The sequence below is a fragment of the Ammospiza caudacuta genome, chromosome 15, assembly GCF_027887145.1.
Source record: "Ammospiza caudacuta isolate bAmmCau1 chromosome 15, bAmmCau1.pri, whole genome shotgun sequence".
NCBI lineage: Eukaryota > Metazoa > Chordata > Aves > Passeriformes > Passerellidae > Ammospiza > Ammospiza caudacuta.
The window spans coordinates 13,613,293-13,636,759 of record NC_080607.1 but is presented as its reverse complement, the minus strand read 5'-3'; the positions used below and the strand labels follow the sequence as shown (position 1 = coordinate 13,636,759).

Genomic DNA, 23,467 nt, shown 5'->3' with positions numbered 1-23,467 from the left:
CAGATAAGAGTAGCACGAAGGGAAGGAATTTCATGGCATGGAAGGTAAAAGATGTATTGGTTTGTCCAGCTATAGAAGAGAATTATCCTGCAGGCTTTCTGCACTCAGCCCTCAGGCAATCGCCTGTTTGCCCTGCCATCACTTGGAAATCTAAGCAAGTTCACTGAACTCATGGTTTTGGGCAGAGTGTCCTCTAGCGGCCACCCAACCCAACCCAGGCCAACCCTGCTCACAAAACCAGGTTGTAAAAAGCCAAATTATCATCTTCAGCCTTCACACAACAACTGGCAGCTGAAACCAGACTGCTCTGGTGAATAGCACAGCTTTTAATTCCGGAGGCACTGAGTGCTTTAGAAGCACATCCTCCATGTACATCAGGCAGGGTGTGTTATGTGAAAATCCTCCTGAATGAAGTTCTCTGTCTGTGGAACTGCATTTCAAGTCTGGCTGTGCTGTAGGGGAGCAGCTTTGGGATGGATTGAGGGGCGTTTGCCCATTGCTTTGTAGGAATGGGATCTTGAGCCAAGGCAGCAGAGTCAACAGAGCATGGGGAATCCTTTCGGTGCAAGGCAAGTTCTGCAGCCCACACATTTTCTGGACAGATCTTCACCACTCCTCTCCTGCCTTGCTCGTCTCCCCCCAGGATAAATGGGATGTTGGTGAGGGTTAAGGAACACCAGCAATCCCAGGCCCCTTACTTTCACATTAATGTGTCTTATTTTCCATTAACATGACAAATTCTTTCAAAAGGAGTGTGCATCTCTGAGCAAGAACCAAAACTTGTCTCCTGAACAGCAGGAATGATGTCAACCCTTGTGTCCCATGCTCCAGCATTTCCAGCCTCTGCTACACAGGCTTTTCACACCTGTAGAAATCAAGAAAGTTGGGGGGGTCCCTCAGGTGGGTTTTTTTCCCCTTCACCCTTTGTATTTTTTATTTTTAATTCTCCCTTCTATCCCTTTTTCTTCAGCAGAAAGACTTCCCTCAGGGGACCTGCTCCCTCTCTACACCCCAAGGGACTGTGATGCTCTATGTTTTACAATGAAGTGAACATAAACATCATCTGACAAATTTAATTTCATCAATACCATTTGTATGACACATCCATGGCTTTGCAAAGCAGAAAAGGATTTTCTTTCAGCACGCACCATGTGAAGGAAAACATTAACGTTGAACTAATCTCGTGTTATAGCTGGGAAAAGGACATTTATCATACACACAGATGACAGGAAGAAACAGACAGGCAATTATCCTATGGAATAAAGGTTAACAGATTCATTTAATTAGCAGCAGCTGTATTTGCTATTATGATTAGATTCCTATCACAGCTGAAACCAAAATATTGTTCTCAATACTGGAGAAATGAAAGCCTTGAACACCCGCTCTCAAAAATCCACGTTAATTGAACAATTCAGACAGAGCCCAGGGGACAAGAGGGGAGCTGCAGTTCAGAATGCACAGAACAAACTCCTGACACCTTTGGCTTAGGCAACTCCTTGAAGTACAGAAATGGATGAAATCACCTTTTGATATCTGTTGTTTATAGTCAAACAGGCAGGAAATTAGGCCCACTCTTTAACCATTCTGACGTATTAAATCTACATCAGTGCTGTGTGTGCTGATTCCAAAATTCATCCTGCACAGCTGCATAACCTCAAGGTTTGGAACTCATCATCTGGGCAGGTTTGAGACATCACATTCTGAGGAGTTCATCTAAAACTATGCACCTGCACCATATTGTTAAACACTTTTTCTGCTGTTTTTGTGTCTTGACCTCCACTTATGGAAATAAGCACTCACCTACAAAGTATTCTAACCACAACATAATGCAAAGCCATGTTAAGAAGGCTAAAAAGTTTTTACTGAGTTTATTGATACAGAAACACTTATTAATAAAGTTCAAATTGCATAACACTTCTGCATGCCTCAGGCCAACTGAACTCTTGTTTCTATACAGAGATTTTTCAGCTTACACACTCATGACTAAAGCAGTTTGAAGTTCAGCTCTCTTTGCAAATTTGCTGCAGGATCAAAACCTAAAAGGAGTCACATACAAAAAAAAAGTGACAACTACTGAGAACACAAAAAGAAACAAAGCAGGTACAATTCCTGGACAGCTCATAGATCCATATAAACCCAACTCTGTCTCCATCCCTCTGCTAGAAATGCTTACAAAACTACAGTGCAAGTGCTTGTGCACAGGGAAAATGTATTTACAATTCCCCTTTATTTACAGGCTATAAGCAATACTATTTCACAGTTATATTATACATAGAATTTCTACTATCTGTTTAGATCTGTAGGGTTTTTTGCACAAGAGGACAATGACAACCTAGAACATAAATTTCCTGTGTGTGTATATATATATATTTATTTATTCATCCTTATCCAGGAAAAAATAGCAGTATTTATGCATCTTATAGAAAGTTACAAAAATCTAGCAAATGTAATAAAAAAGGCAAATCTGGTGAAAAAAATCTGATAAAATACCTTTTACAACTGGGGCTGGGATGGGGATAAAAACCAAACAAGGGATAAATGAAAGATAATCCTCCCTCAACTGGTCAGCTTTAACAGAATCTCTGCAAGGCTTACTAACAGGAACCTGAAGTTTAATGTCATTTTTAAAGGGACTCCTTTAAAATGTTGTGATTAAACTGAAGGTTGACCTGGTAGCCAAGAGCAGGAAGCATCCTGGACTATGCAGGGGTGTGGAAATTGTGCCACAATCCAGAAAGGCACATACTTGGCATGACACCCATTAAACAGACTTTTCCAAAAAATAAATAAGCCACAGCCTGTAGGGAAGCACAGAATAATTACACACAGATTCTATAAACCCTCTATTTACCACCATATTCAGGATTTACATTTTTAGAAAGAAATTCATGGGAGTTGCCAGAATCCAGTGATGGGGATGTGCATCTTTACAGGAAACATCAGCTCAGTGACCACAGAACTGCCTCACTGCAAATAAAGAAATCAAAATCCAAGATAACTTGGGGTACCATTGAGACCAGAAGTGGAGACATGAAACCAGAGGCAAAACCCAGCCTATGCCTGTGTTACATGCCAGCAACCACATGATACAGGATTATCAGTCAATATTCCCTAAGAGACACAAAAATCCTGTTAAGCAAGGAAAGTTCTCCACTTCAGGCTTAGACATGTATGTTATTCATTTATTTTCAAAGCCACACAGAACTTTGAAACTATTTTTCATGAAGCAAGTTGTGCAACTCAGGACCATTTGGCAATACAGTCTTCACTCACTCCTCCTCAGAAAATGAGGAGACAGCACACATTAAAAAACCAAAAGATATCAAAGTGACACCAACTCAGGTGTTTCTGATGGGGCAATGCCTTAACACAGTTTCATAACCTGCTGAAAGAGAGCTTTTCATGCCCCCTAGCTTTAGGACTATTTCACATCAACACAAACTCCAGAGTTTCTTTCCAGCCTTTTACCAGTTCAGGTACATTTCCCAAACAGTATCAACCAAGTAAATCTCTTCTAAACACAGTATTTTATCATCCACAGACACTGTGGACTCCTCATTCCTGGAAATACCCAAGGCCAGGCTGGATGGGGCTGGGAGCAACCTGGCCTAGTGGAAGGTGCCCCTGTACATGGCAGGGGGTTGGAACAAGATGGTCTTTAAGGTCCCTTCCAACCCAAACCATTCTGTGATCCTGTGATTCCATGGCATTCCCTTCCATCACCATGACAGAGAGATCTGGGAATAAAAATGACAGCTCACATCCACAGAACTGCAGAGTGACAAGTCTTTCCATCTGAACCTGTTAACATTTCTAATTCATTGCTGCAGGAATAAAATCACCTACCCAGCTGAGCAGCTCCTCTCCACTGGGGAGCACTTGTGAACGAGTTTTATTCTGCCCACCTTGCCACAGCAGGGACACACACACAGGAACACCTGAGAACTGCATCAGTTTGGCTCCCTAGGCTGCTCTCAGGTTCTGCAGATCCCCCACAAAACTCTGTTTGGCTGATTTACTGCTCAGGCTGGTGCTCTGCACCTCACTCTGCTCAGCCCAGACAATCTGAATTATCTCACATGACAGCAAAACCCACGGATACTGCTTCCAGCTTGCACAAGCTCACTGCTCTGCAGCTCTTCTCTACCCTTTTCCCCTCTCAGAATTACTCTGTAAACATTTTCAGAGACAGCAGTCCCAACCCTGACTACCTTGCATCCTGTCAAAGTTAAACAGCTTTGCAATTCCTCACTTGCCTCCATAGCTTTGAAAGAACCACAGAAACCTAACAACTCATTCTCTAGAACAGGGGTTTCCCCTTAAAAAAACCAGTATTTTGTAAAACTTTTTACTAAAAAATTATATATAATTTACAAGCAAAGCAGACCAGCCAAAGGGGAGCTGATGCTTTCCTTCTCATTCAAAGCCTGGACGCCACAAGGGTAATGTCAAAAATTCTTTCCTTTCTGAAGAAGTTGTGCTTTTCAGATTACTGGAAGAAACATGGTTTACCAGGTCAGGTTTTAACTAATTATCTCCATCCTCCATTAAACACACACCATGGCAAATACATGGCAGGTTTAGTGGGAGAGAGCACAGACAGGAAAGAAAGGTCTTTGGGGAGCTGCTCAGGAGTTTTTCCCAACTGGTATTCGGTAGAGCAGCCATGAGATTTTTAGGGATATCTCCTGCAGTTAGTTTCAAGGGAATTAAATCCTCCTTTCCCTAAGCAGCTGAGCATTTCACCAACTTGCTTCCTAAGGAATCCCTGCTGTAGAATAAAACTATAGCACACAACTGAGAAGAAAGAAAGAACTCAAAAAAGCTATAATGTCAAAGTTTACAGCAGCCACATTCCCCAGCCAGCCTACTGCCTCGGGTGTCACATTGGCAGGCAAGCAAGTGGGACACGTTTGTCAAGCCCTAAGGAATACTTTATTCTCTGCCTACTTCCCACTTCCTAAAAGAAGAAAAACTACTTTTCCCTGTAATAAAGCAAGTAATACTTCAAGGGATCAGGCAACGGCAGGCTCAAGACCTTTTCTCTCAAAAAGTTCACGGGAGGCTCTGGCTTTAGTTCAGAGGGTTTGGATTCCTCCTCCTCCTCCAGCCTCTCCTCCTCCATGTCCTCGCAGTTGTTGTTGTCGTCGGAGGGGCTGGAGATGCGGCTGGCGAACACCTCCTTGTCCAGGAACACGATGGTCTCCATGCGCCGGCGCCGCAGCCGCCTCCTCTTGAACCTGGGGGGGCTCTTGAGGCCGTCCCCAGCCCTGCCCAGGGCCTCCTGGTGGATGATCTTCTTGATGGTGCCTCGGATGGCGATGCGAGCCAGGTCCTGCAGGCTGCGGACGGCCACGGGCGCTGCGAGCAAAGAAACCTGGTGAGTACAGACAGAGAAACTTCCCCCCCAGAGGTACTCCCAGGAAAAGTTCTGTTTGCTCACAGTAAATCAGGCCATTTGAATTCCCTGCTGGGATTACACAAACAGCTCTATTCAGCTCCTGTCAACCCGGATAAACTGTGTAGCAACTTTCCGAATGAAAATTAATTGCGCGTTTCTCTCATTAAAAAATGTCCTGCCTTGATTTCAAGTTCTCAATTATTCTAAGATGCACATCTTAAAGATTGTTTGAATGCAGACTTAGTGATGGGAGCTGTGATTGTTTCATGGCTTAGAATCAGGTATTTTCCTCTGGTAGATAACTAAACCTGAAGTCTGTTTAATTCTTCCATAAAATAATTTTTCTATTGCTCAGCTCCTTCAGCTTTGCCAAGTTCTGCACTTATAAAACACAAGTACTATTTATGCTCTTCAAAAACTGCTTCAGACTTAGTGAGTGAAGACAGGCTGGAAACCATTTTGTAGAGGTAATTATAGCAACTTCACAGTAAGTTACTGTATTAAAATGCCTCCCACATTAATGGCTTGGAAGACTATTCTGTCTCCTGCACTTCTTTGCTGCCAATTTAGAAATGCAGAAAAAAAATTTAAAAATGTATAGATGCACACAGATCCATGAACTAAAATAAATTAAAACTGACACAAAAAGTCTCTGTCCTCTGCCAACAAGTGAACTTTCCTGGGACCTAAGTGAAAAAAGTAAAAAATAACTACATAGAATTTATGGGCAGGTCTCACTACAAAGTGAGAACATGCTGAAACAGGCACTTGTTGGATTTCCTAGCATGCTGTAGACTGTTCCCTGAGCTCCTGTCATGCAGACACCTTTCCAGGTTAAGACCAAAGCCTGACTAATCTCTTTATGAAAGTACCTCTGTCTTCATGTGTTCTTAAGAGGCCTCTTGACACTGAAGTCCTAATCGAAAGATTGGGGCCACTGATACGACCTGCATTTCAAACAGCTAACCAAGAACTGCACAACTTGTATCCCTCGAGCATTCCAGGTTCAGGATAACTCTGGATTGCTGGGGGTGAGTGTCTTTGAGTAGATACAACATTTGTTCACAGGTAGTGCTTGTTTATTTCCCTCTCCTTGTGGCACAGTGCCTGAGAACCATGACAGGATTCAATCACTCAGGACCGGAACAGAATGTGCAAAAACAAGGACAAAACACCCTGCAAAGGTTCAGGTACAACTTCACAAGAAATAATTTGTGTTTAGAATGATGGCCCAGTAGAAGGTGTCCCTGTCCCCAGCAGGGATATTGGAATTAGATGATCTTTAAGGTCACTTCCAACACAGGCCATTCTGTGAGTCTGTGATTAAAATCTATTAAAATCTATCAACTCCAATGCTTGCACAAGACAGACAGCTGTTCAAAAAAAGGAAAGACTTGGAGTAATTTTCCTGGAAAGGATTCCCAGGGATGTTAGAGCTCACAGCCAAGCAGAAGGAAGTTCCCCAAGCTCAGGAATGTCTGTACTCACGCAAGTGAACGAGCCTTGGTTTTCCTGAATCTGTGCGGTTTGGCTGAATCAAGGGAGCAAAGGAAACAGCAAGAATCTTCTTGGTCTCCCAGGCAGAAGGACCAGTCCGAGTTATCTTAGTCAACTGAAGCAAAACAAGGAGATTATTGTCCATTGTGGGAACTACAGTGAGATTTTTGAACAAAAAAAATGAATAAATGAATTTTCTGCCTGAACAATTTGAAGTAATGGAAGCTGCAACAGAAAATGAGAAACAACACTGGTGTGTTGAAAAAAAATTGTGAACTCCTTGCAGGACTAGCCCCAAGTAAATTCCATCTATTCCAGGGCATGGGGTCTGGTAATTTGGGTCACTCTGCTTGCCCAGATCTCCCTCCAGGCTGGAGCAGAGCAGCTGTGCCTGACCTCTGGGAAAACTCCTGAGTCACCACGAGCACTGGCTCCTGAAAAGGTCACAGATCAAATCTCCTGCCCCAACCCACTGCACAGCCTCTCACTGGGAAGAAACCCTGCACCCTGCTCCTCACATTCCCTGACAGTGGTAAAAGGTCAGTCACTTGACCCAGTTTTCACTAAAAGAATCCACTGACACTTGTAAATAGAGACATCCTGCACACTCCTTCAAGAGCCAGACAGGGAGCAAAAAGTTGTGTTTTGCCATTAAGCACGACACTAAATTATATAATTAAACAAAGCTTTGCTCACATTTTCTGCAGCGTGGAAGTAAAATTGCAATTAACAACAGGTTGTAATTTATGGAAGACTGCAAAACTACAAATTTCTTAAATATTAGGAATGTGCAGAGTTCAGTTTTCAGTCATTGTGAAAACCAGTGCACTTAATTCTTTCTTCAGCGTGCTACACGGGCAAGATAAAAGAACAGCTACTGACCAAACCATGATCAGAATTAAGAATAACTGAAATATGAGTAAAAAGGCACTCAACCTTCTCTTCTAGAGGCATGACAAGAATTCCCCCAACTTTCAACAGGTTCTTCATGTAGTCCTCGTGCTCCTTCTGGACTCCAGCACCACAGTAAACACGGTCATACTGAGTGCAGTCTGGAGAAATCTCTAAACAATTGCCAATGACAAAGGATGGCTCACAAAATTCAAACCTGAAAGTGAAAAAGACTTGTATTAGACAAGAATAAAATGATTTATCAAAACTAATTATTTTCACAATTCTGGAAAAATTGAACTATGGAAAACACTTGAAAAAAACTCCACAGTTCTACAGGATTTCTCCTCCAAAGCCCATCTATTCTGGACATTATTGTAATAAACCACAGCTATAAGTCTCAAAAGCACAGAAAAATGAGGTCAGAATTCATGGATTAAAATCTCCAAAGGATAAAGATGTATAATTTCATACTTGAGCTGCAGGTAACTCTTCAGAACAAGCTATTTTTAGTCACCTGATGCTGACTCAGTTATAAAATGCAAATACAAATACTAGACCTGCACTCCCAAATGTCAGTCTTTTAAGGACTGCACCTGGGTTTATTTTTGCATTTTCAAAGCTTTTAACTGCTTTTCAGATGTGGGGAATTACCACCTGATGATACAGAAGTAAGCTGTGCTGAAGCCAATGGAAGTCTTGCCATCAGCTTCAAAGAACTGTGATTTTACCCTTCATAAAACAGACTTTTTGCCTACAGTATTTCTGACTTGGTTTAAAAGAAGAATGAGTGATTCTCTGATGCCTGTGGTTTTCTTACAAGCTCCAAAACTCCCTAAGTTTTAAGCCCTATGTTTAAAGGCTGATTTTGGTAGAAGTTGCTCAACACATCCATTCTTTTACTGGTATCTTGAGTGGCAGCTCAACATAGCACCTATTTATTCCTAATGCTTCCTGGAGCTTTCTGGGTTTGCAAAGAGGGCTGGACATTCAGAGCAGCCAGAGAACAGTTCCTGCACACGCTGTTCCAGGAGCACAACCCAGCAGACATCACTCAGCAAAGCCAATTTTCCAGGCATGGTAATTTCTGAATTTAGCTTGCTTTTGCTCCATTGCTATATTTGTCTGGAGAGAGAAGAAAGTCTTCCTTAAAACAGCTCCTCAAACAACAGCAACATGACTGAAAAAACCCCTGTTGAGAACCAGAAATTTTCAGTCTTCTGCCAAAATGCAGAAAATACAACACAACCCCCTCGCCAGCAGCTTCCCAGAGCAAAAGGCTGAGTAGCCTAAAATCCTGCATGCCATGATTTTCATTTTCTTCCTCCCAGGAGAGGAGCATATCAGGTTTTCACAGATGCTTTGCTTCCCTGTTTGAACAGACTGTGAAACAGATCCAAAAATGTGACAGCCACAACTTTTACTGCTGAGGTTACTATTGGCAGTGGTTATCTAGCTGGGAAGTTATTACTTGTGACAGCAGCAGAATGGAGGGTCTAAGGAAGAACATAAATCAAATCCCAGGCAGTTTTAGTACCAACTTAATCATCATGAAACTATCTTCATATTTTAAAATGCCATTTTTCCTTCTTCTCAGATAAAACATATTAAGCCACTACAAAAACCAGTTCATAATCTCATCACTATGCAGGCTCTCAGATCACAGGCACAACCAAGTACTGCTACTTGCAAGTTTTAAGGTGTTACTACAAGTGCATTTAAAAATAAACAAACTTCCTCAGCTCCCTCTAAGCCCTGCAACATCAGCACTGCTATTAAAAACTCTGCAAACATTTCTGAAGCTCCCTCACGACATACACAGGCTTCGAAGGTCACACACTGCAGCTCAGCAAGCCTAAGGAGCCTGAATCCTCAGATTACCCTGAATCCAGAGGGGCCACATGGGAGCTAGAACTGCCCTGAGTAAAGCCAAAAGCACACAATTAATCCCAACAGGCATTTTGCATTCTTACTTGTCAAAGCTGTCGCTTGTTTTAATGAAAAAGTCCAATTTCTGCTTGGCGTACTCAATCACGTCAGAGTGAAGCTCCACACCGTGGTTAACCCCAAAAGGACCTGCAAGGGCACAACACCAGGGGATGGCAACAGCAACAACACCAAATCCAGCAGCATTAACACACTTTGGGCTCCTTCCTCCAGCAGATTGTTCCATGAGTGTCAGAGTCGGTGTTTGTGTGGGGTCAGCTCTCTCACTGCTACAATGAGATTTGCAACCCTATACCTGCAATTTCTGGCAGCAATTGAGCCTCTTGTGCACAGCTGATTCTGAATCATTTGCTCTGAACTATGCAGGAAACTTCTCTATGGGAGGAAAACACTGATGCCATTGCTGTGAAAGTGACCAATGGCCTGCATAGGCCTGCATGGCCTACAAATTTTATTCTAAGTAATGTCAACAAAACTAGGAGAAAATCACAAATGGGAAATGAGACTTCATCCTGAGAATAAATATCCCAGCAGTTAAAGTTCTGGAGACTCCCCCAAATTTTACCCTATAGCCACTTGCTATCTATCCTGGCAGCACAACTCTGACTGAAACACTGCAGGGGGAATTTAAATTGTCCAATTCCACTTGGATAATTTGCTTTGTGCCGCTGTAGATGTGGTCACAAAATCAGTTCTGCTGCACTAAAGTGTCTTCCAGAGAATATTCCCATCTGTGTGCTGAGGAGTTAAGAGTTGAAAATGAATCTCAAACCTGTCTCAGACAGGGCTGTGAACACAAACCAGGCACAGAGCAGTCACAGCTTTTTGTGGACTTGCTCAGCCCCAGTTTCAACTCTGCACTCCTGATCCTGACCTGGGGTCTTGCTTAAGGGGAAACAAACACAGGTTTATGCCCAGACCTGCAGGAATCCATTACAGCCACCTTTGGAACTACATTGCTGCCTGTTCTGATCTGCCACAGAAATCTGGATCCCATCCAGTTCCAGAGAAGGCTGTGAGAATCCTGATAAATTGCCGAGCAGGATTAATGCATTCTTTCCTTTCCCAGCTACCTTTTTAGCTCCATTAGTGGAGGAATACCTCATCCCTGATTTCAAAACCTGCTTTTAAAGCTCTAATACAAGCAGTTAATGTGACTGAAGCGGTATTTACCCAGGATGAGTCCCACCATGGAACTCAGATAACCAGTGCCACTGCCAAGGTTCAGAAACGACAGCCCTGGTTGCAGGTCCAAAGCTTCCATCACCTCTGAGTAAATGCACGGTGCTGAGAGATGAATATTTCCGTGCTTCCATGCCAAATCCTTGTAGGCATTGTCTTTGAACTCCTCCAGGTAGTAATCTGCCCTATCAATGGCTCTGAATGCCTGTTCCACCAGCTCTGTCCTGATGTACTGGGCCTCCTTCAGGTTATCAATTAATTCATCGTTGTCTTCTCCTGCACTCACTGCACCTCCCATCTTCAGCAGCCTCCTATAAACACTGGAAGGGAAATAACAACAAAGCAAGGTGAGGTACAGAACATGCTCTCCAACACCAAATTATGCTGCTGTACATGGAGTGCTTTGAGAGAGACCTTTACCTACTCCAAGCTCCAGAAAAACCTCACCCAGTGCTCTCCCCACCCATCCCAACAATGGAAAGCTAAATGCAGCAGATCTGGCATCCAGTACCTGACACCAGTAGGGAAAAAAACAATCACAATAGGCAATTTCAATGTGCAAGGCCTGTCTTCAAACCCTCCAACTGTTTTACCAGCACATCAGCTTTTCCACTGAACCCTTTTATAGAAAGGATTATTCCAGCTCCTGCGCTTAGGGGTCATTTTTCACTGCAAGCCCAAACAACAGGGCAAGTTTGGGCTGTTTGTCAGAGCTCCTGTCACACACAAACTTTCCACCTCTAACAGCACCTGACAAGACTAAGAAATAGGCAGAAAATCCAGAAAAATCTCAAATTGCATTTCCTTTGAACATGCATCGGGATGTTGACTGCACAGAGGTTCAGAAAACCCAACAAAACTCTGACCTGTCAACCTTGCTTACTTTGGTAATGCACTTTGGCAAATGCACTTTCACACAGCTCATCTCCAGAGCCTGAGCCAGCACCATTAGTAAAGCACTTAATGACACAGACAGCAGCTCCACAGAGAATTCCCACTGCAGCCTACAGGTTTTAAAGGAAAATGTACAGGGGAACAAAACCACTCAGAATTAACCCGGCTTCTTCTCCCCTTCTCAAATACTAAGGGGAAAAATCCTTTCCAGAAAGCACAACATGATTTTAAGCCGTGTTTGTTTACAATGCCCTTCCCTGCTCACAGTAACAACCACAAAGCAGCAGCTTTGGAGTTCATTCCTGGGACCAGGAGATCTGCCTACAGCGAAATTGTTGGGGTCTGTTTGTTACATTCAGCCAGAGCAAATTATAAACTTTCATTTTCTGAGGAAACAAAGCAAAGCTACAGGACTACAAGGAGATTTCACAGTTGTTCAAATAACACACTGTTCTGATTACCTGTAGAGGCAAACAAAACAGGATATACTTAGGCAGGGAACTCGAGCCAGTTCTTAATCCATTCATGTCTCAAACACATTATTCCAGTTCAAGACCATTAATAACACTTGAAATAAAACATCACCCCTCTCCTTTCCACAGTTACTCCTTCATTTTCTCTACAAAAAAATGACTCTGTTTTATTACTTCACAGTGGGAACACATCAGTTTGAAGGTTCAGGTGGGTTAATGTACCAATTATATTTTCCCCCTCCCCTTACATACACAAAACCTCACTGCATTTGCAACACAGGGCTGCCTGTATCTTTTATTTAACATTCCACATTAAAATACTCTCTTCACCAAGAATCTTGATTCCCTTGACTTTCCTTTATATATTTTTGTTCCTAAGCTTCCTTTATTCTTCCACTCCTTTTGCTATTAAAAAAATAAATAGAAATCTACATTTTTAGATTTAAAGCAAGAAGTTGTGCCTTTAACAGGGCTCCACTTTGGATCCCAAACAAATTCCTGCTGATGTACGCAAGCCCCACTGGGACAACTGGTCTGACCTGGTTTCAGCTCAGCTCCATGGACAAGTGCTCTTCCATGTTCTACACCACGGAAAACAACAACAAACACAGCTGGCTGAGACATTTTCATAATGGGAGCAGGGATATCTGCCCTGTGACAGGTGTCAGTCACTTCTGAAATCATCACTTTCCCTGCATATTAACCTACTTCCACTAAAATGTGTGTTTTTTAAAACTCTGACATTCAAAGTTCTCTCCTCATGTGATTCCACACCTTTGTTTATTTTGGTGGGAAATGAGAACCCACTAGGGCTTATTGTTATTAAATTTTTCTAAACAAAACCCTCTCCCCCCGCAGCAAACCCCGGGTGCATTTTCCTCGCTTCTAAGGCAAAGCAGAGATTTCCCCAAATCTGAGCAGGGACAAAGTCCACAGGCAGAAACCCGGACCGCTGCCCAAAACAGAGCCACCAAAGGGGGCAAAACAGAGACACCAAAGGGGGCAAAACAGAGACACCAAAGGGGGCAAAACAGAGCCACCAAAGGGGGCAGAGACACCAAAGGGGGCAAAACAGAGACACCAAAGGGGGCAAAACAGAGACACCAAAGGGGGCAAAACAGAGACACCAAAGGGGGCAGAGACACCAAAGGGGGCAAAACAGAGCCACCAAAGGGGGCAAAACAGAGCCACCAAAGGGGGCAAAACAGAGCCACCAAAGGGGGCAAAACAGAGCCATCAAAGGTGGAAGGAAAACAAACCCGAAGGCGAACCGGGACCCTGCGGCCGCAACCCCGGCACAGCAGCACCGCTCGGGGAGGGCTCAGAGCAATGCCCGAGGCACAGAACCGCGGCTGCTCGCCCCCGGCAGGTCTCCAGGGCAGACCCTGCCCCGGCACGGCACCGGGAGAGGCACAGGGGAGGTTATTCCCGGATTTCAGACAAAAGCGGTACCTCAACGGATGGCTCGGCTCCGTTCGGTTCTGTTCGGCTCGGCTCCGTTCGCTTCGTCCCGTTTCGGTTCGCCTCGGCTGCGTTCGGTTCGGTTGGCCTCGGCTCGGTTCGGCTCTTTTCGGCTCAGCCAAGGCCGGCGCGCTCGGGCCGTAAACACTGCCCAGCTGAGCTCCGCTCGCGGCACTGCGCATGCGCGGAGCGCACGATCGCCGCGGGCGCGGGGGAGGGGGGAGGGGAAGGGAGGGGAGGAGGGGAAGGGAGCGGGGAAGGGGGGCAGGACTGTACCACGGCTGGTTCCGTGAGGGGAGTCCCGGGCATGGAGCCGGCTGGAATTGGCTCCATGAGATCGGGGAAAACTTCCAGCAGCTTCTCCCAAATCCACCCCACTAGCCAAACCTTGCCGTGCACACTCAGTGTAACATACCAGGACCAGACACAGGCTGCCACTCTTGTTTTTCCCATCGCAAAGCTCCTGGGCACATCTCCCCATGGCAGCCTGGGTTCCCTTCCCCATTCCCGGACTCTCTGCCCTTCCCGAAGTTCGTGTTCCCATCACGAGGCTCCATCTCCACACCTGCTCCTCCAGCTCATGGCCAAGGCTCCATCTCCACACCTGCTCCTCCAGCTCATGGCCAAGGCTCCATCTCCACACTTGCTCAGTTGTCCCAGCTGTCCCAGGCCTGGTGCCCTGAAATGGTGCTGTCACAGCACCTTGTGGGATTGGGGCATCCCGGTGATGCCTCAGGTTTAGCTTTTATGTTTTTCAGATTCTGTGCTACTTTCTGAGCTTCATATTAGGAGATAGGAAGCTCTCTTCACAGAGTAGCCAGACAAAATTCCTTCTCTAGCTGGGGACCAAGGACAAATGATCCAAATCTCAGGCCCAAGAGCACAAGCAGCGTGGGCTGAAGAGAAAATAACAACCAGGATGGGACTTCGTAACCTAAATCTATAACTGGAAAATTAACTCCAGCATGCAAATGGAGAAAAACTTATAAAAGTGAGAGACCCTATGTCCAGTTGTGCATTTTGTGACCATTTTGGTTCATCTTGAGTGCAGCCCTGGCTGGGCTCTTGTGTTGCCCAAGGTGCATCCGTGGAGGCATTTTAATAAATCCCTACTTTATTCTTTAACTCCATCCAGCCTCTGTTCTGGGTCAGCCTGCTCAAGGCATCCCAGCATGCAGGAGTGAGGGGCTGGGGGATACCTGTGAGCTGCTGGCACAGACACAAATCCAAACCTCCTGAGTGAGTGAAGCCTGGCCAGCACCAGATATTCTGGTATAATTCTGGTATCATTAGTCAGGCTTGGGAAAAAATCATGGGAACTTAGGGGAAAAAAATAATTGTGGTGGGAACTGGTTGATATTCTTAATTTTGAGCTGATGAACATCCAAATTTAGTCACATGATCAGATTTATTTTTTTTTTTTCCTGCAGGCATGAATGCCACATGTGAATTTACTGATGGATAAATAAGTCAGATGCAGATTCACCTGATTCCAGGGGCTTGAAGGAAATATGGAATATTGTTAAACTTCACAACATCTGACATGCCATTCATTTTGTGTGGGATCCCTGTCCTATAACTGAGTGTTGGAGCACAAATTTAAATTTTACACACCTGTGTGAGCTCCTTCAATGACCTGGGGAAAAGGTGTCTCCTGTCACCTAAGACAGAGAAATTATCCTCTAAAAGTGTGTGTTTGTTTTCATGTGTAAGTGTCCCACTGAGCACTGGCTGATGCTGCAGATTTGATAAAATTGTCTGGCCTGGCCTTGGATCTAGGACATCATATGGCTCCAAAATGAGAAGGAATACCTGCAACAAGACAAGAGGCCTCTTAATTCAAGTTCTCTGGAGATGAATTGTCAAAAAAAAAAAGCTGTCTTGGCAGACACAACAAGCCTGCAGCAGGAAAAAAATAAGAATTACCCTGGTAAATGAGACTCAAATAGGAGAAAGTGAATCAGCATCCGAGATTTATTTATGCTTTAAGGTGATTATCTCAGCTCCCTTCATTAACGTGATAACAGCAGACCCTGCAAACAGCAGCAGGGTAATACTGTAGATGTCTGCACTTTCATTTTGCAGGAGACAGCTGCCTGGGAGAATGGGATTATTCGTGGAGAGCCAGCTCTGAAACTCCTCCTTGCTGATTCAACTGAAACAGGCCGTGGTGATTGCACTCTCCTCATCTTTCACATGGAGAATGCTCGGGGATAATGGCAACCCACTGGAAACTGCAAACCCAGGACACACAAACTCCCTGCACGTGTGGTTCCATTCAGCATCTGCTCCCTTTGCTGCTGGAATCACTTGAAAAATAGCAGGTGGGTTTGGGGTTTTTGGGGGTTTTTTAAGTGCAAAAATTGTTCAAATAAAAGCTGTCCCCAAATGTCCCTTACCCCAATTCCCGCTGTCTGGCACTTGTGCACAGCCTGGGGCATGGTGGCCCGGGGGAGGTTGATGAGGGACACGAGCCCCGTGGAGCAGAGCCCTGATGCCACCTGTGCCAGGTCCTGGGGCGGCGTCCCCTTGGGGACAGTGCCAGTGGGGAGCCACCGCACACAGAAACCTGCACTGGGGACATTGGGGACACCATTGAGGACATTGGGGATATTTGGGGACATTGGGGACACCATTGAGGACATTGGGGACACCATTGGGGACATTGGGGATATTTGGGGACATTGGGGACACCACTGGGGACATTGGGGACACCATTGGGGTTGGGGATATTGGGGACATTGGGGCTATGGCTTCGTGTCCTTCAAGGACCCCAACGACTACGTCAGGGCCATGCTTGAGATGAACGGTGACAGGGGACACCCAGGGGACATTGGAGACATCTGAGGGTATTGGGGACATTGAGGGGATCGGGGACATTGGGGTACATCAGGGCCATGTGCAAGATGAACGGTGAGGGGACAACAAAGGGGACACCCAGGGGACATTGGGGACACCCAGGGGACATTGAGGACATCCAGGGGATTGTAGACATTGGGGATATTGGGGGTGTTGGGAACATTGGGGGCATTGGGGACACTGGGGACATTGAGGGTATTGGAGACATCGGGGATATTTGGGGACATTTGGAGACATTGGGGCCATGGTGAGAACCTTGGGTACCCCCAAACTCCCAGCCCCTCCCAGTACATCCCAGTTCCCTCCTAGTTTGTCCCAGTTGGGGTTATCTCAGTCCCAGTCCCCCCCAGTCCCCTCCCAGTCCCTCCCAGTGCTCCCAGTAACACCAGTTTGGTTCCCTCCAGGGAAGTACGTGTGCAAGTACACCTCAAGGTCCGGCAGAGGAGAGATGCAGAAGGATACATGCAAAACTGGGGATTTATGCCAGAAAAAACACCAAAAAAAAAACCCCAAAAAACCCCAAACAAACAAACAAAAAAAAACACCCAAAAAAACCCACCCTAAAAAAAGTCCTGAAATCCCCCCCCCAAAAAGAAACTAAAAAAAAAACTGAAATCCCCAAAACCCCAGTAATCAAAAAAAAAAAAAAAAACCACTCAGGTTTTTTCCCTTCCCCTCAGGCTCGGGGGTCCCCTCAGGCCCATGGAAACATTGGAATTTAGAGCCAGAAAAAAACCACACAAATTTTATAAAAACCCTAAAAAGTCCTGGAAATTCCATTAAAAAAAAAAAAAAAAAAACCAACAAAATTCCCAAAAAAATTCTCGAGGTTTTTTCCCTTTGCTTCAGGCTTGGGGTCCTCTCAAAATTCCCCACAAAAATTCCCAAAACTCCCAAATTTCTTCAAAAAATTCCCCCCAAAATTCCCCTAAAAATCCCCAAAATTCCCTCAAAAAATGCCCAAAAGGGCGCTGCAGTATTCGCCTGCTGTGGTGCCATGCATAGACCCGGGTACTGGTTATACTGGTTTATACTGGTTTGTACTGGGAACACTGGTTTTGGGTTCTTTTACTGGGTTTTTGTGGTTTATATATTTATTTATAGAATTATTGTATAATCATAAGAAGAATAATGAGAAACTATGTGAGAAGTTTAAGGGGAGGGAGGCTACGAGGAGCCCATGCTCGGCTGAAATCTATGAATACAATAAAACAATATAAATTTAATAATTACCATGAAAGTTATATAACGATAGAACATAAAAACACGTTCATCCCAAAGGCATGTCGGAGTCAGATTTGGTTTGGTAGCCCCTGACACCCAGAGCTCTTTAATAAAACCACCTGCATATAATAATTTTTGTGATTTGTATTTCTGAACGCTAACGAGTCCGCGTGGAGTGGAATCGGCGGTGCAATGAGACCATGCAGCAACTGCGCATGCGTGCTTATCCCGAGAGCAGCGCTGTGGTTGTATGAGGCACGGATATCGCTGCTACGGGGCTTTTATCCACTGCGCATGCGTAGGTTGCGTCACTAGAGCAGCATGAGCCAGCCATGATGGCGGCCGGCCGGCCCCGCGGTGTCGGCAAAGGGGGCGAGGGGGACTTGGGGGGACGGCAGCAGCGGCCACACTCGCGGGGAGCGGCATGGCCGCAACAGAGGCCGGTGGGTGGGCTCGTAGTGGCGGGATTGAGGGGTGGGGCCTGCGGTAGCAGGGACCAACGGGATGGCAAAGGCAGGGCTAGCAGGAGCGGTGGGAGGGGGCGGGGCGGCACGGGTGAGCAGAACCGCGGTTGCCAGAGCCGTGCGGTCCTAAGGGGAGGTGGGGTGCGTGTCCTGCTGGAGACTCATAGCGGCGGCAAGGGGCAGAGTCGCAGCATGAGCGGAGCTCAGGATGGGGGCTGCTGCAAGCATCCCCCTTTCAGCAAATAGCTGAAGCAGCGCCCTGCAAACTGGGACTGCGTCCGCAGCAGCCATGGCCCGGCAGGAGATACGAATAAAGTGCTTTAAAAAAACCTATGTCCCAAAAGTGTCTGGTAAAGGCTGCTGAACGGCTGTCGCGCTTTACAGCCCTGCCCCTTTTACGTCAGTCTCGCTTTACCGCCCCGCCCCTTTACTGCAGTAGCGCATTACGGCACTGCCCCTTTTACGACAGACGTGATTTACGACAGTTTTGCGACAGTCACGCTTTACGGCACCTTTTACGACAGACGCGCTTTACGGCAGTTTTGCGACAGTTGCGCTTTACGGCACCCTTTACGACAGTCGCGTTTTACAGCACCTTTACGACAGTCGCGCTTTACGGCACTTTTGCGACAGTCGCACTTTATGGCAGTTTCGCAACAGTCGCACTTTACGACACCTTTTACGACAGTAGCGTTTTACGGCAGTTTCGCGACAGTCGTGCTTTACGGCAGTTTTGCGACAGTTGCGCTTTACGGCACCCTTTACGACAGTCGCGTTTTACAGCACCTTTACGGCAGTCACGCTTTACGGCACTTTTGTGACACTCGCGCTTTACGGCACCTTTTATGACAGTCGCGCTTTACGACCTTCAGAGCTTGGCTGGGGGTGGGGCGAGGGGCGGGGGTCACAAATGGCAGTGAGCTAACAGGGGCAGAGGAGAGCCGTGCTTGTGCTTCTTTCTGGCAGCAACAAGTCCTCAGGAAGCCCAGTAAGAATCTGAGGGGTGTTTTAGGAATTCCCAAGTACTCTGTGCCCTCATGGGTGTATTCATGACTCCTCGCAGCCTTAAACTGTCAAGATCAGTGAAGCTTGCAGCTTCTTTTTCCAGCCAGAGAATTACAGGAATTAGCCAGGAGAAACACACACAAGGAAGATATTTAGCCACTGCAGGTCCCCACCTCATTGCCTGCACCTCAAACCTGTCAGGAGCCCAGCCATGGGAGGGAGCAGCTGAAAGGACTCATCATCCCCCAGGGACAGGTTGTTTTCTGCATCTCTGACTCTCTGTTGCACATGTCCCAAATCTCTGGTGCCACACTGTGCCCAGACAGCCCCACTGTCACTGCTCCATGGGCTCATCCCCATCATCCCACTGGTTCTCCTCCCCTGGCAGCTTTTTCCCATTTCATTTCTTCAAGAATGTTGCTGTGGCTGAAAACACCTCCGTGGGTGTCAGAGCATGGGGGATACCAAAAATTGCCTGATAATATTGCAAAAATCCCCACATTTAGAAAAAAAACACAGTTGGGAGTTTCATCATTCCACGGATCTCTAGCTGCTGATTCTCTGTGTTTCTTCTTTCTCTGCTCTTTACAAATTCCTTCCTCTCCTCCTTACACTGGGGCTTTGTGAGCCAGGAGTTACAGTCAGCAATAATCTCCCCTGCCTACAAACCCCTGTGGGCAGCTGCCCCTGGCTTGGAGAGACCCAGCATCCCTGGGAGTAGAAAAAGACGAGCAGGATTAGGAAAGCAGAGCCTGGTGGCACTTCAGTGGCAGCGTTTGTGTCCCAGCCCTTTCACCACAAGGTGTCCCCCTCAGTGCAGGCATTGCCTCAGGGCTCTGAGGTGGCACCTCAGCATCTCCCGGGCTGGGGCAGGATCCCTCACAGGCACAAGTCCCTGCTCTCACCACCACAGTCTCACCAGGGAGTATCAGTCTCCATCCTTCATTAGCTGAGATAATTGCTGAGAGCGAGCAATTTTCACAAGGCCAAGCTGAAGCCAAGATTTTTCTTGTCTTTATTTCCCCCTGTTTTACAGTTTCAAAATTATTTTTTTAAAGCCAATTTCTTTAATAAATATTTTCAAAACAACCGTCAGCTTGTATTAACTTCTGATCTCTTAGTGATATTGACTTAAAATGAGATGATTTCTTTTTTTTGGAAGATCAAGCAGCAGAAATGCATTTTAGCCCCCAAACCAGGGCCCAGCAGACTGAGCTGACCTGCAGCCTGGCGATACAGATGGTTGGTTAAGTCAGCAGGGTAATTAGTGAGTGACAGGAGGACTCACATAAATTAAGAGCTGGGGGAGCATTAAATCATAGGGGTATATTTTCACCATATTTTTTTCATTTTGTAAAATATGCTGTGTTGCCTTTTCTGTGGTCAGTTTGGCTCTATACCACTTTCATATGCAAATATTCTATATATGCACACACATGCATATATGCAAATACATGCAGACAAATGCACTTAAACTAGAATTCATATTAACACACTGACAGCAAATCACTTGAGATCGTCTTGCCCATGCAAAGGATTTCTATATTTATATAAATGTGTGTGTGTGTGTGTCCTCTTGCTTCACTTCATCTCAGGGCCCTGTGAGTAATTGCTGAAGCAAGAGGAAGAACATATGTCTTGATTTCCACTGGATTGCACTGCACATAACCAGTGCCACATGGAAAAGGACTCCTAAAGCCCTGGATTCATCTCACTTAAGTGTGTCATCGAAGGAAGGCAGCCAGGAGATGCTGCAGCCTGGCTGAGAGTGGGAGGAGGTGTCACCAGGCATCCCTGACAGTGGGGACATGGAGCAGACAGGTGTTTCATCTCTTCTTGGTACTGCCAGGAGCACCAGTGAGCCCAGCTCTCTGTCCTGTCCCTCTGCTGTCTTGTTGTGGCCCATCTGCCATGATTTAGGAGGCAGCTCCCAAATAAAAATCTCAGGAATCAAGCTTTTCATATTGATGCAGCAAGAAAAGCATTCCTGGATCTTTCAAGTGATTTGTGGATTAAATAAAATCAATGGGTTTCATGGGTTTATAAATAATAAAAATGCCATCAGATGGAGTGCCATATCACACTCCCCTCCTTTGCCTTTGGCAGTCCTCCGTGTCCCACCGTCAGACTCACTGGTGGGGCTGAGCCAGCCACATTTGTCCCCTCAAGGACCACAAGGGTTCATCCATCCTGCTCAGAAAGCCCTTCCAAAACTTCCCTTCTCCAGCAATAGGAAAACATTTTCAAATATCCAGTGGAAATTTATTCCTGGCCAAGATGTGCCTTATTTGATCTCCCACCTGTATTATCTTCTAACATAAATCATTCTCCTTCCTCCCACCCTGAATGTATTTATGAAAAGTAATCATATCCCCTCTTAACCTTTGTTTTTCTAGGCTAAACAAGCCAAGCTCTTTTAATCTCCTCTCCTAAGACAGGATCTCAGTTCTGCTAATCACTCTGCCAGTCCTTCTCTGCACCTGTTCAAGGATAAATTAATCTTTTCTTTTTCCAAAGAGAGACCCCAGAATTACACACAATATCCCACACGAGGTCGTACCAATACTGGTATTTCTCTGTGTCTGCCAAATAAATGGTTTGTTGCATGAGACTTTCTGCAGAACAAATGGAAAATAGATGCAAATCCATAAATTAATAACCATAACAAAACCTTAAACATAACAGAACCTTGCTCAAGGAGATCACTGTTACTTGGACTTGCATTCTGCTCCTTTGCATTTGTGGGTGCAGGTCCTTAACAGGCCTCAATCGGTGAGTTTCCATATTTCATTTACCCTGGATGAGCACCAGGACCTAGTATTAAAGGAGGCAGTGAGGAAAGTCTTTTCTTTTTATTTTCCCAGTATTTCCCTCAGCCTTTTCTGTGGCAAAACACCCTTTGAAATCACGGCTGACTGCAGAGATGCAAAGTCAAATGATGAAAAACATTTTGCATTCATCTCTTCTCTTTTCAAAATGATTTTCCAGTTTTACTTGGGGTTTAATTAAATTTCTGTGACCCAGGCAGGGAGCTCAGCCTTTCTTGATTAATGCTCTTTTAGGTGGCTCTGCTGATAAGAATTTAGCATCAACAATTGAGCTAACAAGCCCCAGTGAACAGTTTATAGCAGGAGACTAATTCTATTAACACTTTGCAATGTCAGGACTTCACTTTGAGCTAAGAGCTGAGAGTAGAGATGGGGGAGAGGGAGCAAATGTAAAATTTGGGAACTAAATCACCAAGATTCAGCTTTTTTGTGGGCAGAGCTCATCTAAAAACTATTTTAGCTGACAAAATCAGAATTTCACCTGTTCTTTTTTTTTTTTTCCTCCTGACTGATGTTCTGCACTTTTTTGGCTCGTTGTGATAAGGACTGGAAATAAGGAGCGGAACTGAATGGCAGCATTGATAAGAGAAATGAAAGGGTAATGCGATGACATGATACTGGAGTGGGGCCTCTGCAGTTAGCCCTGCCTGTGCTGGATGTGTACTGCAGTGCAGGATGGTCAGGACAAAGATACTTGTGCTGACAGTTTCAAATTAGTCTGTTGTGACAGAAAAATTGAGGTGAATGCTCTGCAGAAACCTTCCTGTTACTTTTTGGGTAGACAGTAGAAATATCTTTCAGGTCTGTTGTGATTCACAAGAATTTTCTCTCTCTTTCCTTTTCCTCCCTACCCTGCTGAAAATACCCCTAAAATCTCATTCCGTGGTACAAAGTTTTGGCCAAGATATTGCAGTTGTCCCATTCACCCAGAGCTCCTCATCTCCAGTACCTGGACACCCAGGTTTGGACTTGTCTGTTTTGAGCTGCCCACAAACCTCATGCAAGAACCTTCTTTGTGGGAGCCTCAGAAGCCAGAGCATTATTTTACAGCTGCTGTTTTCCTGGACAGCACAGATGCATTTCTCCATCCCTGGCCACCATCTCTGCTGTTGACCTTTCTTACTTCCTCAAGGAAGGATTCCCATTCATTGCTGCTTTGTCTGGGATCAGTTCTGTGGTTCTGCAGGACTGGAGGAGGATCGGGATGCCCATGGACAACGGGGCTCTTCTGAGGCTGGTGGCTGAGCTCTGTCCCAGCAGGAGCCCCCCAGAACCCTTCAGGACTCCCTGAGCTGTTTCCCTGCCCTTCTCAGGAACAGGGGTGGACAGGTGGACACTAAG

The 23,467-nt window shown here is 45.5% G+C and overlaps 1 protein-coding gene across 1 annotated transcript; it reads right to left on the bottom strand.

Annotated features, from left to right (window-relative positions):
• Positions 1-1,839: 1,839 nt before the first annotated feature.
• PCMTD2 (protein-L-isoaspartate (D-aspartate) O-methyltransferase domain containing 2) lies at positions 1,840-13,903 on the bottom strand. Its single transcript, XM_058814489.1, has 6 exons — positions 13,738-13,903; positions 10,910-11,238; positions 9,763-9,865; positions 7,835-8,006; positions 6,890-7,013; positions 1,840-5,361 (listed from the first exon to the last, which is right to left on the bottom strand). The coding sequence occupies exons 2-6, from the start codon at positions 11,214-11,216 to the stop codon at positions 4,976-4,978; spliced, it is 1,092 nt and encodes a 363-aa protein (XP_058670472.1). The 5' UTR covers positions 11,217-11,238; positions 13,738-13,903; the 3' UTR covers positions 1,840-4,975.
• Between the last annotated feature and the right edge of the window lie 9,564 nt (positions 13,904-23,467).